Source organism: Leuresthes tenuis, unplaced genomic scaffold (assembly GCF_036924035.1).
Source record: "Leuresthes tenuis unplaced genomic scaffold, fLeuTen1.0.hap1 SCAF_6, whole genome shotgun sequence".
NCBI classification, from domain to species: Eukaryota; Metazoa; Chordata; class Actinopteri; order Atheriniformes; family Atherinopsidae; genus Leuresthes; species Leuresthes tenuis.
The window spans coordinates 21,262,313-21,280,553 of NW_027325360.1; the positions used below are offsets into that span (position 1 = coordinate 21,262,313).

Genomic DNA, 18,241 nt, shown 5'->3' on the forward strand with positions numbered 1-18,241 from the left:
GTAAGAATTGTGTTTAATTATCTATCAACTGGCTTGTTTTTAAAAAAGAGGTATTGGTCAGGCAACTGATGGAAAGACCTCTTAATTGAAGTGCTGGTGAACACCAGCGTTTTCTGGCTTCATTGTTCAACGTAGATCTATGCTCCACTGACAGTGTCTTTCTGCTCCTGCCTAAAGTATTTACGGTAACAAGTGCCTGTACAGAAAAAGATGCCATTACACCGGGGATACAATGGTTTCATCCTTACTCTTTGATGTATCAATTTATTTCACACCCCACCTCGTCCTAGCACAAATTTAATTCCCTGTCAGGAAAAATCATCTGTAATACTTTATTCTTCTAAAAAGATCTACTTATGTTTTTTTTTTTTCAAAAGAGAAACTACAGTACAGTGGCATAAAAAGGTTGTGCATGCCCAGATCAAAACTTTTGTTAATGTCCATGGCTAAGTGAACTAAAGATTATCTGATTTTAGCGTGGTACAAAATTAACACAATTCTCAAATAAGATTAGTTTGCAATTTTCAACATTTGCAGTTTCAAAATAACAAAAAATTAAATGACCCGAGAAAGAATTCTGGCTCCTTGCATGGTCAATATAAAGTGACAGCCCCTATGGTAAGCATAACAGCTGTTGCATGCTTTTAGTTGTCAGATAAGAGTTTTGATTCTTTTAGAAGGGGATTTTACTCCATTCTTCCTGCAAAAGGCTTCTAGTTATGCTGGATTTTTGGTCAGATCTATATTCACTGCTATTTGAAGTTTATTTGCTGATTTTCAATTTTGTTTTGGCCAGAGTGAGCCTGCAGCTAAACCTTATGCTGGCTCCTCATGAGGTAGTGGAATGTGGCTTATGTGGAGTATTAAGTGCCATAATCTTGTTCAGCATTCACTTCTTTTTTCTTTTTTACAGATGGTGTGTTATTTGATTCCAGAAATGTGCTAATATTGAACTGAATCCATTTTCCCTCTGTCAGTGATATGTTCTCCATGCATGCCACTGACTGCAACATAAGCCAGAAGCATGATCAAGTTACTCCTGTGCTTAACAGGAGCTGCTTTGTTTGATTGTTTATTTTTCCTCTTGAAACTCTGCTAAGTAACTTTTCTCCAATCATATTGTTGCTCACTGTAGCAAAAAACAAAATCTTCACTTTACCGGACAATAGGACTTGTATCAAGGATGGATTTCTTAGATGTTCAATGACACACTTGTTGTGAATACAAAAGAAAGCTTCTCTTGCAATAATCCCTCCTTGAAGATCATAATGATGCACAGTAGAAAAGGGCATCACCACCCGAGAGCCTGATTAATCTTCTTGAAGGTCCTTTACAGTCAGGACTCTTGATTTGTCTTTGTAGCAGTCCTATGAGCATTTCCCCCAGAAGGTTTTCTGGATATTCCAAACTCGAACTTGACCTTGGCCATTTAATTGTCACGTCATACTTAAATTTCATACTGATCAAAGAGATTCCAAAGTTTCAAAGAAAATAAAAAACTTGCTGTCACCTTAAAGCCTTTTCCTGGTTTGTGATCATCAATTATTTATTTTAGTGCCAGGCAGCTGTCAAGAGGAGCTGTGGCTGCTGGTGGTGGCTGTGGCTTAAAGAGTCAGACTGTTTATAAAGCTTTCCCTCATGGGGCCTTTTCTAATGAATACTGTGAACAGGACACAGCTGTGACAAGCCGGGGCCTCGATCCAAACTTTTTTAATGTGCTTTGAATACTTGTGATACACAAATTCTGCTGAAAATATGTAAAAAGTATACCAAGTGGAGTACAAATAATAGAGTATTCTGCTCAAGCTGACTTTTCATTGTAAATTTTGAACAGAGGTGTCCAAACCATTGCAGGTCACTTGACACACCGACACAAACAAATACAGAAATATCAGAATGTCAGCAACAAAACAAAAAGGTGTTATCTTGAACACACATACGAAATGAAATGAAATAATCAAATTAGATGGTTTAATCAAGATAATAAATAGTGGATGCATTAGGAAAGAAAAATTATTCTCTCATTACATGTTTGCTGCACTGCAGTTTGATAAAGGACAATTATCTGTTGAGATGTTCAGAATTTCAACAAGTTACGAGATTAATGAGCAAGATAGGGAACAAATTTTTTTAAAAATCCACTGATGCAAAGCACCATGATAACTGGACAAGGCGGTGTAATTTTTTTTATAAGAACACCAGTGTTATTACTTAACACAGTCCCCTTTCAGGCTCAAAGGTCTCAGCAAAAGTACTGGAGCTTGACGGTAAGAGAGGGGGCAGAACCCCACTAATAAGATGCAGTACCCACTAATAAGAGCTTTAGTGGATAAATGTATATATTATAAGTGAGGGTGCTTTATCAAAGGCCTGCGACTTAATTGTGTCTGCCTGAAATAGGGGTTGAACTGAAACCATCTGACTTCTTATATCCAATCCCCAGGATATTGACAACCTCAGAGAGCAGACCATCTATTAATCCCAACTCCCCTCACTTGCACTGTCTTCAGTTGCTGGTTCCCTCCTGCTCTGACTGGGTCCCACTTGTCTTTATCTCTCTTTCTCTGACGCAAGATCACACTCACTGCTTTTATTCATTTGTTCCAAGACTTGCTCTGTTCCCTTCTCACTGCTTATTTCTGACTGAGTTGTGTTTTGTTGAGCTTCAGGCAGCAGCTTAGTTCTTCAGAAGAGAAATCTAATCCAGTGTTTTAAAATGCACTCAGGCAGTATGTGACTGATTTCATTTTACACTTAAAGGCTTAACATATCTCATTGACTCTCGTGCTCCAGCATGAGACTTTCATGTAAAATGACCGTCATGCTGTTGACCACTAAATCATTTTTATCCTTTTCTTAGATTTTTTTCTTTTTGTAGATTTTCGTTTTCTTGCCTGTTCTCCTTTGATCCTTTTTCATTCATTCACATGAATACCATTCCTGTCACAACGTGTAGAGAAATGAAGATAAGAAGAGAACAGAGATAAGGGATAGATTAATAGATCCCAACAAGAGGATTTGTAGGTCAGATGTGTATCCATACAGAAAGTGAGAAAGCAAGAGCTTGTAAGTCTGAGATGAATATAAAGATCAGGGAGTGATGCATCGGTCAATTACATCATGCACGTTTTCCAATCCAAGTTTTGGAAACACATTTCTCTTTTGTGCTTTCCCCTCTTCAAACTATAGTTTGTCTCTTCTTTCCCATTTTAAAAGGGAAATATTTCTCTGAGAAGCAGTTCCTGGGTCCGTTTCATAAAGCAGGTTCAACAAACTCTGAGTATAATCCTAAACTCTGAGTTGATCTACTCTGAGATAGAAAACTCTGAGTTTTCGGTTCCAGAAACGCTGATTTGAGTTAGTTTAGTTAACTCTGAGTAGTTTCACCTTGAGTTAAGCGCATGCGCCACAACTATAAAAAGCCAGCATCAATGGAGCCACGAGTCGACGAGTCACCATGGCAACGGGGAATTGGAGGGCTACGTTTTTTACCAACCTCGAATTGGAAATCTTAATGCTCTAAGTTTTTAGAAAGAAGTGCAACACCGCTGCAGCTGCGAAAGAAAGGGAGACGGCGTGGGAGGACATTGTTGCTCAGGTCAATGCGTTAGTTTAAATGTAGTCCTTTGCAATCACAATAATATTACTGGGAAAAACTGCTTGAATGGAAGCCTATTCATTTATTTCATTTAGGTGCAATCCCGCGGGGGAGAAGCGCACTTGGCAGCAGTTTAAGATGAAATATAAAAACATTGTTCAAACAAGTAAGACCTCGTCATGGAGGTATCTCATTTTGATCATGTTTTACACTGTAAAGTAAATATTAAGTGGCTATTTGACTGTACAGTTGTTTTATCCCAACATAATGCTGTTTTCGCACACATAAATGTCTTCATCTATATCATGTTCTGTTAAATAATTAAATGATTAATTATTTAAACTAACACAGACTTCTACTCAGCCAACAGAAAGAAGGCAGATGCCCGTAAAACAGGTGGTGGCCCAGCTCTAACGGAGGCAGATGAGCTGGAGGGCTGCTTTGGGATTGGCTCCCGCGGGATCCAAGTCAAATCTCGCGGGAGCGGGCGGCTAAAGAAAAACACTGCGGGATCGGGATGTATCCTAGTGACAGCATGTTAATAAATGATGTGGAAAGGAAGGTCAAAGAAGGTCTTTACAGCACAAAGACAAAGCAAGGCAAGTCTGACATTTGGAGAAGTTTCTCAATTGTCCACGAATCTCTTTATTAATAGCCTATAAAATTACGTGTTTTCTCCTACGGGACGGGAGAAGACACAAAATCAATGCATTTCTATTATTGTGCGGGCATATAGTCTTAAAGTTTTGCGGGTGCGGGCGGGAGTGTAACACACACACGGCGGTAATGGTCAGAAATTCAGTGGGAGCGGGATGAAGAAAACAGTCCTGCGCAGGGCTCTAAGATGGACCTAAACCAGAATATTGGAAGGCCAGTTGCTGAGGGAGTTCATCCTCTCTCCACCCCCCAGGACAGAAGTGCCTTTTATAAAATGTAATAGGCCTATAGATGTATTTTTGTTAGCCTATTCATACAAATATGTATTTGTCTTTTATGTATTTTTCTTTTGTCCCAACAGATTCTGATGGTGCTATCTGCCCGGTGGAGCCCCCTCACACCACAACAGACCTTGCAACTGTAAGTAGGCAATTCTCCAAAGATTTTACCAAATGGTAGGTTAAGTATACTGAAACATGTCACTCATCTGGAATGAAGAGGATGAGAAAACTGTCCCTGCTGCCTTTACAGAGGGGGATCCAGAAAGGCCTATAGAGGTAACATCTTCATAACAGTCACTGATAGTTCTCATCCCATTCACATTTCTTAACATTCTGGTTGGATATAGAGTGACATTAAGCCTACACTTAAGTATTAACACATTCTCATCATTTTTAACAAAGCATAGCTGGGCAGCAGCAAGATGTATTTCCAGTTGACAGTAAAAGAGGTTTAGAAGATTCACCTGCTGAAAAAAAAAGACAATAAAGAAATGCTCTATTTGGACCTCCAGATTAGGAAGACAGATCTGGAAATTGAAATACTGGAGCACAAGTTAGAGGTGAGTGCATGGTCACAGGTGAATTATGTTAATTATGTTAACTATTGGAAAATTAACTGAACTAGCTCTTGTATTTGTAGGAAATAAAGAAGACCTAATTAAATGTGTATTATCTCTTTATTTGACTGCTGTGGTGGTGGTGATGATGGTGACTTAAACTCTAAAGTGATTATTGCATATCACTGCCATGGATACAATTTCCATGCTTAAGTGCTCTGTACCTTGTACAAAAAACTTCCATTTGCAAAAAAACGCAAATGAAACACACAATATCTGGATGTGAGAGCATGACTACGGTTGGTAATGTTGCAAATGTAAGGACGGCTCGAAAAGATAATAATTTTTAGCATAGATGCTAAAAATATAAATGATAAAACATCTATCATCCGATGACCATCCCCCAACAAATATTTAGTTATCTGCGCAGTAATGCTGCACCTTCATCCACGGGATCGTTGTCAAAAGGACATGTCGTGTTCGTGAAAAAAGTCGCCTACTACTGTGCCTAATGGTATTCCAGAACTTTTGAAAGAACTAGGCTACGCCAAAACTCGCCTGCTGACTGAACGAATGAATGAGGAAATCAAATGGCATGTGTGGCTGAAAGAGGGCGGAGACAGAGAGAAACTTGAGGTTTATTGAGAAAAACCTGGTCCAGACCAGGTTAGGTTCATAGAGTCTGTTACTACGGTAACTGACCGAGGGTTTAAGTTACCCCTCTTTCTCTGGTTTGAGTTACCTCCCTTTGTGAAATGGAATTGTGAGAGAATTTCCCTCATTTCAAAGTTAATAACTTAGTTTTCACTGAACCTGCTTTGTGAAACGGACCTCTGAGCAATTCCTGAGTTAATCAATCATAAGCTCTGAATTGCTAAGCAGCCACACAGGACTTGTTGATTCTTTGTTTACATGGATAACTTTGTGTATTCTATTTTCATTTGTATATGCGTCTGTGTGAGAGATATTGGGCTATATTCCCCACAGATGCTAGAGGAACCAAGGTCGATACAAGCTATTGAACAGCAATCAATAGTATCCCTCTGTCTTTGTGAATGGATTGTGTGTGTGCATATGTGTAGCTGCGTGGGTATAGAAAACAGTGAAGTGGGAAGCAGAGCAATGATGTGGAAGATTAGAGGCATAGTTAAATTCCCTTTTGTGACCCATTTTGATCCACTTTTATTCCCCTCCATTTACCTTTCTGGTGAACAAGTAACAAATATTCCATTGATGGATCATAATCTTCTACCTGAATTAGCAAAAGCATTAAGACCAGTCACAGTCAACGCATTGGATGGAGAAGAAATGTGCAGGGGCTCAGAATTGATCATCTTCAGTAAAGTCTAAACAGACATTGAGGCAGACATTGGGGATGAAGTAAGACTTGTAAGGAACTCCTGGTTAGCGGTGGTGAGCCCATCTTCCAACAGATGTCTAAGGAGGGACAAACCATGAACCAGTGGCATATTGTTGGGATTTCTCTGCTTAGAACAAATGTGATTCATGGGGGCTCGACCTTTCACCTTACAGGTGCAAATGTCCAGGTTCCAGATATTGTAGTTCACCATCAGTAGTCTTGGCTCAACTGGTCTGAACTATTAGCATAATGAGGGGGGATAACAGCACATGAAGCAGGAGTGGTGATAATGTTTTGGCATACCAGTGTATTATTAAATATATTTAGCTGTGTCACACCTCAGCTTAGTGTTATGCTGTTGCCATTTTTATAGATGATTTTATGTGAAGGAAGCCTGCAAAGATATGAGCCTTTAATCAATACCAAACTGTCTCTAAGGAATAATTCCAGACAGAAAATCAAATGATAAACAGTTAAACAGTACAAGTTTTTTCATTCTTCACAATGTGTTGCCTTTGGATGTATGATTAACATGAGACCTGTAAACCTTTGTGTAAAGCAATTATACTTTTGGCATGGACTGTGCTGCAAGAGCCACAATGGAAGAAATAACATGGTCATATGGCGTTAACAGTCAAAATGACCGATCCTATTTATAAACTGTCTTCTGAACATTTATTAGGTAAAAAAGATGATTCATTGAGGGCTCAAAGTCCTGTGATTATTTTTCTCTGGCCGCAAAATGATTGAACAGCTGCGTTCACACTAATTGATGATTCATCGATTATCTATATCTCATACCAAGTTAAAAATCTGAACTCACAGAGAGCTTAATTGAAATGACAACTTCTATCCATTTAAAGAAGTAGTAGAACAATTAGACATGAAGTTCAAATAGCTTATAAAATAAATAAGTAATCATTCACAAATCCAGACAAGCACCAAATGTATGATAGTTGCCATTGCTGCAGTAGCATCTCCCTGCAATTTGTGCTCGTTAGAAAGCTTGTTGTCAAATTTACTTTCTTTGATGAACTTTGATGAAAACGTCTAAAAAATCCAGAAAAAAAATGCAGTTTCTGGCAGCAGCAGTAGCAAACTTCAAATCTTCAATTTCTGAGATTTTTCTGTTTGCAAACATTTCCTGGTCGTGTAGCAAGATGTTCAGTAGAACTCGTTCAAGAAAATGAACAGAAAGGTCTTTAGTTCCCAAAAACAACAGTATGGTAGGTTTTGGTTAACAGCACTAATCTGTACTTTACTAAATGACTAACATATAGCTTTAAAACCTAACATGGGGCAACAGGTGACAACTGCTATTCTGGCTACTGTTAATGGGCAAGTTGACACTCAAGAAAAAAATAAAAATAAATAAACTTTTTCAATTAATTAAGGAATTCTTGTGAAATAGGTATTAGTTGTTCTAGCAATGGAAACTTAATTTCCACAAAGTAAACTTAATTCTGCCAGTATTATGAACATACAATGAGGCCAGCAGTTCAATGCTTTATAGGAGTGGAGCTAAACAGTTGATAATGTCAGACTTTTATGTCAAAATAGAACACTGACAAATCTACTGCTGTGACAGTCCACAGGCAGCAGCCAGTGGAGGGTGATTGACTTCCAACCACAGTTACAATGGTGCCACAAGATGGAGGAGCAAATAAATTAGTTGTGGGATTCATCTGTAGCATTTACTAACTAAACTGTACTGACTTGTTTGTTTACCGCTACAAAAGCTGACGGGAAATAATCAAACAATAAGCTGGGGACAAAAAGTCAGATCTCTTGGATCAGAACAATTAACTTTGATGAGACATGCAGAAAAGAATTATATACACTGCTCACTTTAATCTAAATCTGTACAATAAGTGAGTGGTTCTGCTTTGAAGTTTTCCAGCTGTGATGATCAAAAACCATTTTACAAAGCATAATGTTTCCTGTCTGAACCGTGGACAACGAAAACAAAACATTGCGTGCTCTGAAAAAAATGGGTACTGTATATTTGGACTGCAAGAGGATCGCTTCCTGAAACAATATCATCGTTCTTCCCTGCACAGAAGCTTTAAAACAACAACAATGGTCCAGGGCCACAGAGAGAAGGATGCCATTGGTGCTCTGGCATACACATATATATGCTCACACCCACCTTTGAGTAATGCAGTGAGGATGGCAAGGTCAATGTCCTGATGACCCTCAGAGCCCATCCGGAACACTGTTATCTAGGAGACAATAAAAAAAAAAAGAGGAAGGAACACAAGTGAGTGTCTGTTCACTACACAAGCAGAACTGCTAAAAAGAGGCTTTTCAGTCACTCGCTCCTTCACATCCCGAGCATGAATGCTTTCATTTCCTGAATTAAACTTTACTATGAAACATGGCTACTAAGCGAAGAAGTACTGTACTGTATCCCCTCGTTGGACTCGCCTCTGCCCTCTTTTGTCTCCAGGGCAGAGGATGTTACAAAACTCAAACGGTGCAATCACTGTGGTGAGGGAATAAGGGAATTTGGTGAAAAGGAAACAAAGAAAAACATATAACAGCATAACAGAGCAGATCAAATGAATATGAACTACTAGTGCTCTCCAATCAAATAGAAGGTTTATTTTATTTTTTATTTTTTGCTGTTGTTTACAATATTTGGATTAGGCCCCAGTAAATAGCTAATGTTGCAGTGAATGAAAGACTGTGTCAGCTGGGAGGAAAATATCTACAGTAGCAAGCTGCGCACACATACTGTACAGGCGCTCACATGTGAGGGCACACGTGTTCATGTGTGTAGATGCATGAAGGGCACCTTGTTGGGGCTGTGTGTGGGAGAATGTGTGTTCTGAATGCCTGATGAGTTATTACTCTAATCCTCACATCCACCCATTCCCCCTGCCTCTGTTACCGCAGCCCATTTCCCCCTCCTCTAAATGACTGCATTTTGTGGAGCTCCAGGAATCTGCAAGCTTTGTTGATGCAGTTGTTGTTGCTTCTCCTGGGCAAAGCTGTAGTGTTGTGAGCTTTCCTCCCTTCATGCACAATAATAATAAATAAAAAAAAAAGACTAAATGTAATTCAATTCATAATGATGATTTAGAGATTCAGTTAAGTTGGCTCATTCATCATTTGCTCACTTTATGTTGATTACTTGTTTCCTGTTTGAGAGAAGTATGAGCAGTCTGTGTTACAGTTAGTATTGTAAAAGCAGTTGCTTAAGAAGGCAGATTCTAAGCAAATTTCTATCTATGTGCTTGTGTCCATGTGGCAGTCTAATCAAAGGGTCTTTCTCCAGGTGAAATAGGAGTGCAATGAGATGTGAAGCCATAGATTGTAAGCCTCCTGAGCAGGGACACCAATGAGTCGTTACTGCAGTGTGTAATTTAATTTGCATCTCTGAGTTCGGTTGTTTTACAGTGTGTGTCTGTGTATGTTTGATAGTGTGGCCAGTAGCAAGATTATCATTTGCAACAATGGATCTCTGTCTTTAGTCTAATAGATGTAAACAGTACATTTAAAAGCCATCTGCTCAACACAGTCAGCTGGAACAAACAAAGAGATAAAACGTCAGCTCCTAATTCTAATTTTTTAAGGGTGTGTTCATGTACGTGCCTAATATAACCCAATTTAATACAGAAATTTGTTCTGCATATTTGCAAATTACTCCCTGAAGTTATGATTATGTATTAGCAGAATGGGGAGTTCCCCTACACACACACCTTTACACACACACACAGGGTACACATGGTAGAATATCTGAAAGATGATTACATATGTTATTCACATTTATTTTTATTATTCATTTTCAATGAAGGCTTCTAGACATATACCTCTTCTTCTTCCTGCCATCATCCGTTTCAATTACTAATCTTACAAAACTGCCCACAAGACTGCTATCCCAACCAACCATCCTTTGGGTACTTTCCCTCTACATCTGTCTTTCTCCAGTCAAACCATCAAGGTTACTTTGGATATAGGCTACTTGTTCAAACATGGCTACTGTATTACACATGCTGCACAGCTAGGAAGCTGAGCAGGATATCTTCTGTGACATTGCAGAGGGGCTGGTTTGATCATAACACACCCACAGAGATGCATCGAAAAGTGAGAGTAAAAGATAAACACACACCTCTCCTTCAGCTATTTCTTTTATCTTTTCCAAGGCAAGGTGCTCCCCAGCACTTATTGTATCAAGAGATAAATTCTCCCATCGTACATTTTAGTTCCATTTTACCAAGAATGTAGGAAAGAAGGAAATATGTGTCAGGGCAAAGAGAGAGGAGATTAGTGTAAACAGAGAAGGGGGGATACACATCAGGCAGCAAGAAAGAGAAAGTGTTTGAAATGACTAGAGGATAAAAGGAGCCAGATTTAGTGTTTACATAAGGATGTTGAATATATGACAATAAGAGAATAAAATGTGGTGCCATCTTTGTCAGTGTGACTTGATTTTGTCAAAGGAGTCCCATCGTCATCTTTAGAGGCATTAAGCTACATGCTCAGATCAAGTGAAAACTGCACTTCACACCCCAGTGAATTAAGCTCATTACAAACATTCATCTTCATTTAATAGGCAGAGACCCTGCTGATGTGGGTGCATGTTCATATTAGGACTACTAATGGCAAATGCCACACTTGTGTAGTTCACTGAGTTGCCTAAAGCATCTTGCGCAGTCAGTACCTTACTGGTGAACCTTATATCTAACAGCAAACATTTAAATGTGTTTCTATGGATAGAATACTTTGGAAAAAGACTTTAAGGATAGGCTGATCAGTACAATGATAAAAGAGGAAAGAGATAAACGACTTCTAGTTTCCATTAAATTTTCAACTGGTAAACGTCCTTATGTGTCTCTGTTTAAGATTTCAAGTCTTTGCTATATTTTTTCATTTGCTCTCCACCCACCCCATTTTTTTCTATCTCTCTAATAGTCCAAAAGAGTCACTCTCTCTTTTTCCTGATCTTCCTCCCACTTCCTCCCACGGTGGCTGGTGGTTCCTCCTCAATATTTAATCCAAATTAAACAGATAAGTACGATTCTACACTTAATTATTTATACCAGGCTCTGAGTTGCCAAGACATTTATCCAGTGCCCCATTCAAAGCGGATGAGATGTTGAGGAGTCACAACTCATTTAATTTGGAAAGAAATTGGATTCATGTGTTAGTAGCAGTGACAACATACTATGGTTATAGTGAAAGGCACATACTCTCATGCAGCCCTGTGTAGAGGCTCTAAAAAGGAACATAAACGTATAAGGGAGATAATTACCCTTATCATCCAGAGAAATTTTTTTAAAAATGTGATACGTGCTATACGATTATCTTTCAAGGCACTTATATAATACATCATCAGTATAAAACACTTTCACACATCTTCTACCCCATGTGTAAAACTCAGCTGCTTGCACATTATTCATTGGCTAGTTTTGCAATTAGTTCCATTCTCTCATCTTTAAAACACAGATGCTACTAATCTATCAGCTACCAGAGCAGAAATGAGCGTGCACACTCAAAATAAGCATATCATTAAAGGAGATAATTGGGAAAATTGTTTGTAGCTCCACAGAACTTGTCAGATTTCTAATATACTGCCATGCAAAAACCACAGCAATACAACGTTACTATTATGAATAGTAAAATTCATATTTTGTCCTCTTAAAAGAATAAAATGCTTGAAGGCAAAATAGACAAAATGTAGCCAATGATTAAAGTAACAAAATAAAAGCACAGATGGTACATACAGACAGCAAAGCAGAGACAACAAGGAAAAGATGGTTGCATCATATGTCATGATTTAGACAGCATGCTGAAAATATGGAAAGAGACCTGTTGAGTAGAAACACACGCTTGCACACATTGCTACATTAGTCTACAATCTACTTTTTTCTCCAACTCTTCAATTATCCTTCCACGAAGCCTAAATAGATAAATTAAATCAAGGTCCTGCCATACTAGCACCATTTCAGACCAATGCTGCAGATAATGCTTCATTTTACTACCAGGAATGTGTCAACATTTTATTCAACCAGGTTTTGTGACCCTGCTTCCGACTTGGGTGTTAATCTGAGATGCCAGTGCAAGCTGCTTCCGTGTTAAAGCTCTAGTTCAACACTGAAGATCAGACAGTTAGTTTGCAAGAGGTTGTGTTGAACACACAATGTAACACAACATTTCAACCTCAAAGTGAGAGTGATAGTGTCCACATATAGGTCAGAAAATCATATAATATTAGAAAATTGTTTGATAAAGAACATTGGAATTTCACTGATGGGCTTCCCCTAGGATAACCGCCTTCCAATCTCGCACATATGCAACACTATACTCACAGCTTTCTAACATGGTGACCACAGTGAGCAGCACCCAGCAGAGCAGCAGGAACTTGAATCCAATAGAACAAGTGGAGTATTATAATGGGAAAGGTAGAGCAACACCACTTCTCTAACAAACACTGGTATCCTCCATGAAAAGGAAATTTGAATTTGTCATTAAAAATAAAGGCGTACGTATGAAGTAAAGACCAAATGGTCTCTACTGCAGGGCTCGTATCTTAGAAATATCCATGTTCAGTACTCACTTCAGCAATGTTTCTGTGAACAAAAAGAGAAGGGTAAGGTTTGCAAAGACCATTCTTTAAAAGGAAAGGCAAAGTTAAAATTATTCTTTCATGGGTAATATTTGCAGTTTTAAAACCCAATTCCTACCAGTAACACCAAAAAAGACATACCTAGCCTATACTCATCTCTTAATCTAAGGTTGTGGCATTGTTGTGAGCTTACAATATAACCGAATAATACGATCTGCTCTCAGCTTCAATATGAGAGTGGAAACACTTACAGAATGAGTGAGCTTCAGATTATCTGAGCTTTACAGGTGTTCCTGCTCAACGATTCACACTCGATTGTTCTGCTGCTCCCGTGTATGGTGTTCAGCAGCTCCATCAGTGTGAGCATCAGTCAGCTCCAGAAATCCCACAGAGGGTAAAATCAATCCATTTACACGCTGCACAGCCATGAGCAATGCTGGGCTGCCCACCAAATTCTGTGTACTCCTGTGTGTGTATACACTGTCTGTGTTTTGTTTGGGATTCAATTCTTGTGTTCACAGAACCACAATTTACAAATGTAAAGGACAATGACTAAATATTTCACTGAGTCTTCCTTTTCATGTCAGTTGTGTTTCTAGATGGTGTACTGATTTCAGTCTCAGCACTTTTACTAAAGCTAGGATTTAAATAAAACATGGGGAGACACACTTTCATCCCATTACAAATTTCTTACAAAATACTGCTATTAGTCAGTAGTAACATAGTTCATTGATATGGACAATATTACCCCTGCAAAACATGCAGAACACAATGATCAAAGCAAATTGGGATGAGAGAAAATGAGTATTAAATGAGTTAGTATTGCAGCAGAGGGATGATGCAGTAAAAGCTGCTGGCGTTTTTTTCTTTTTTTTTTCTTTTTACCATAAAGATGGCATTACAGTATTATACTGTGTTGAAGTAATATTGCATATGATTTTGTCCATGAGAAATACACACACTTTTGTGGTCACTCACAATGCACTGCGTGGTCCAAAAAGGAACAATGTTTAGGGAATATTGCATTTCATTAATTTCTCTCAGATGGGCCCTTTGCTCCTGAAAGTCCAGATAACTCGAGCAATAAATGCCGAAGGAATGGCTGAACTGAACTGATTTCAGCTTCTCCAAGATAATCAAAATCCTTGTTAATGAGCCAGTCTTTCAAAGTATTTTTGAAAATGAATCTAGAATTGACTAAGATGAAGAGTACAAATCTTGTACTGGAGTGCAAGTTCACTTATAAAATCAAAAATCAATCAAAATTAGATTTAAAAAAAAACACACACTAGATTCAGTGTGAAAACTTTCAATGCTTTAAATCAAATAGAGGGGATAGAAAAAAACATAACAGACAAAAAGCAAAGACCTTAAGTGACAAGGTCACAGTGGACTGAGAGGAGAAGGACCAGTGCCATCTGTAGAGAACTGATTGCTTCCAAGAAAAAAAAAAAAATATATATATATTGGAACTTAAAATGTTTGTTATCAGGGTTGGCTTGCAACCATCACTGTGTCAAGTACAGTATCTTTATAGATACTGTAGGAATATAATGTAAATCTTTTTTAAGTGTGTCAGTTAAATAATGAGCAAGTAAAACACTTGATTATAGGTCTACAATGCACTCTCCTGAGTGAACTGGCTAGCTGTGACACACATTTGCACAGAGGTCATCATTAGTGTGTAGTCACAGTGTAACAGCTTTCTTATGAGAGAGGACATAACAATAATTACTGGCATATTCATTTACCAAAACCTCACTTCTTTGACACTTGAATTTTGATTTCACACACTATGTTCCAATTGAAAATATTATAATACAGTTCATGTGTCAAAAAAGTACTTTGCTCGTAACATTGTTATGCACTCTATTCCATTAATTTCAGCTTCACTTATTGTGCCATATAAAAACATTATTCTGGTTGTGGTCCGAACATATCTCATTACAAAGAGAAATTCAATTATTCTGAGCTCAACAACGTTTTCCTTGAAACCAGTATTGTGCATTCTCCTCTTAGATAGACATGTAAGGGATGAATAATGGAGGGCCCAATCTCACCCCTCTCTTTTTCCCAGCACAGTGTTTGCATAACCCAACCTTACCACAACTTTAGAACATGTTTTGACCTAAAAATTTCATGACTTATGTCACAGGGACTTGTGCTTTGTGAAAGGAAGACACATCGCCACAATGTAACTGCATAAAGAAACTTAGGTCATCTAATGACTAACACTACAAACACACATACAAACTTGTTTTCCTTTCTTTAGCCCCTTAAACTAACCATTGCTGAATGTATAACAATTGCCCTAAACCTAACCATATCTTAATTCTAATTCTAACTATAAAACCAGATTTTAACCTTTAAATAACCCTTTAAACATGTGGTGACCACCATTTGGTCGCAGCAAGACATGCATGACCCCACAAGTATAGTGGGTTTGTTTAGCATCTTATGAAAAAATACAAACAAGTGTACATGCATACAAACACACACACACACACACATGCACACACCAAACAGACAGTATTAAAAAGCAGCTGGTTTCAAGGGACTAAAACTGCCCTCCATAAAAGAGGGACCTGTTTGGCTGTTCTATTTGACAAGACTTTTGACTTGACTAAAACACTGCCAAAGGGATACAAAGTGAAGGACAGTTGGTCCCTGATGCATTCTGAATACATTTACATCTGTTTAACATTACATTTCATACATAAAAGATGGAGTAATAACAGCTTCACTTAAAGTTTCATAATGACAAAGATTCACTTGAAAAATTTAGTTCCACCTTCACACCTTTTTAGACCCAGTGGTGTTTGAGTGATAATTCAGTGATATTTGTGGTAGACAGGGATTTGTAGGTCTCAGAGTTTGACAGATATTTGTTTTCAAGTTTAAATACTGCTCGCTTAACTTGCTCTTTTGCATAATCACGCAAACATATGTGCAAAGGTTGTAACTGTGAACAAGTTATAACGAGTTGTTTTCTGTCTTTGAAGGAGAATGACTAACCAGTTCCTTTTTCTTCATGCACTCCATGAGAATGATGAACAGATGTTGGGCCTGCGTCCGACTGTAGGTGAACGTCTTCTGGATGGTCACCAGCAACTGGTCTCGTAGAGACTCATTAATTATGCTTCAGAAGCAAAGAGATATAGAAAAAGATGATAGAAAAGAAATAGAAAAAAAGTATTATGAATGGGTCAGATTGACAATTGGAAGAAAAATTGAACTTTCAGCGTTCAGAACTTGATATTTTACCTCCATCTTTAATTGGATATATTAAGCAATAAAAAGTTATAAATATATTTGAGAAAAATAATTTCTTAAAGATACAACTATTATAACTTTTTTCCTCTAAAAGGCTGCAGCATTATAGTGCAGAACTCAATATAAAGTTATATCAATCCTTAATTCATCAAAATTGCCATGGTAATTTTAAACTAACATAAACATATTCAGATATTGTGATTAAAAACAAGGTTAACAGTCTAAACAGTCTATGAGATTTTCTTATCCAAATGTGCATCGTGAGCATGAGCATTATGTGCACATGTGAAGTGCATACCCTCCATCCTCTGAGTATTTATGTCCAAAGGCCAAGATGTCTGAGGCTCTTCCACTGCCATCACACACCACAACAGGGACTGGAGGAGTGTCCCTGAGGTACTCCAGAACAATGGAAATCACATTAGGGCCTCCCTCTACGATGAGAGCCACCACTGGCACACCCTGACCAATGCCTGCACATGAGGTGGGAGCAGACAAAAACAAGAGGTGAGATGCGATCGCAGAGAGGTAAACAATAAAGAATAATGCATAAAAAGACCGAAATGCAAAAAAGGAAACAGAGAATGGAGCTAGGAATTGAAAAAAGTTAGAGGTGATAAATTAGTTTCACAGCATCAACAACGTCAGATTCATAAACTATTCTAAATTTGTGAGCAGCAAAGAATAAATTTGACACCTGTGATGTCACATGACTCTCCTGCCAAGACACTTTCTAATTATGGGATAAAAGACAGTAGTACCAAAAATATCCAGCCTACTTTTTGATTCGTGCTGTTTTCCTTGGAGATTTTCTATGTTTGTGTGTGTGCACATTTATGTAATCCATATTTCACATTGAAATCACTGCTTGCCAACTAATCACAGACTATCCAGGGTAATTAACAGCTGCGTTTCCTGTCCATGGTCGAACTATAGGCAGTGGTGCATGACAGGATGTGAACCCTTTACATTTTTCTTTATATTTCCTCACATTTCTTGTCCTTTGAGGAACATTATCCTATATAAAATATATTGTATGCAGCAAAAATATGTAAACCTTTACTCTCGCTATTTGGTGTAACCATATTGTCCAGCATTACCTGCAAGGCAATGTTTTCCTTTTATCAAGCATAACACTCATTTAAACCAAAAAGTCCTATTCTGGTTTCATCATGGGTCTGGTCAGAGTGCTGACTTTTAATTAAAATCCATTTTCTCAAATGAGACTTGAAACAATTCCATTATACACTATCTATATAGTTTGATGTTGTGTGTTTCATCCGTAAAGCCATGACCGTCTGTAGCTGTCTGTATCTCTTCTTCTCTGCCAACAGTCAGCTTAGTGACGTTGTTGCTATTATTTAAAAAAAAAAAAGAAAATACAAGACAATGATTCACATTTAGTGAGCTGTGAAAATTAATTAACTTTTTCTCCTAAACACAAATCAAAGTTTTGGAGTAGTGCACTCCAAGTATAGACCAAGAAGCACTTTGAATATTGTATGTGAATTGATGAATGTTGTTCTTGTTATAAAGCATTTTGACTGGTCAACAAGACAAAAAAAAAAAAAACAAGAACAACATCAGTTCTTTGGACATTTGCTATACTCATTATTATGGCTGCCATTTCAGCTGTCTTGGGATGAACGGCAGGGCAAAAACTGGATAGGCTGACAGCTCATGATAGGGATAGACAACCAATGAATACATTAACTCATACCATAGAATCCTTCATTTACCTGACATGCACATTTTCGGACTGCAGTAAGAAACCAGAGAACTCAGATTATGTTACCTGTGAGGTGACTAAGCTCACTCTGACTTTACATTGCATAATGGTTATTCTAATACTGAATGTACATATAGCATAAATATTTGACATGTGTATATTATGATTTGCTGTTAAGTCCAAAAGCACAGAAAATACACATAAAGCGCAGTCCT

The 18,241-nt window shown here is 37.9% G+C and overlaps 1 protein-coding gene across 6 annotated transcripts in view; it reads right to left on the reverse strand.

Moving 5' to 3' along the window:
- trpm3 (transient receptor potential cation channel, subfamily M, member 3) overlaps positions 1 to 18,241 on the reverse strand; it is a 105,391-nt gene that overhangs the window by 29,653 nt on the left and 57,497 nt on the right. For all 6 annotated transcript variants that reach the window (XM_072388169.1, XM_072388165.1, XM_072388168.1 and 3 more), the window contains exons 7-9: positions 16,596 to 16,770; positions 16,040 to 16,163; positions 8,603 to 8,675 (exon numbers count right to left, since the gene is read on the reverse strand). In XM_072388169.1, the coding sequence (XP_072244270.1) occupies positions 8,603 to 8,675; positions 16,040 to 16,163; positions 16,596 to 16,770 (372 nt within the window). The remainder of the gene's footprint in view (positions 1 to 8,602; positions 8,676 to 16,039; positions 16,164 to 16,595; positions 16,771 to 18,241) is intronic.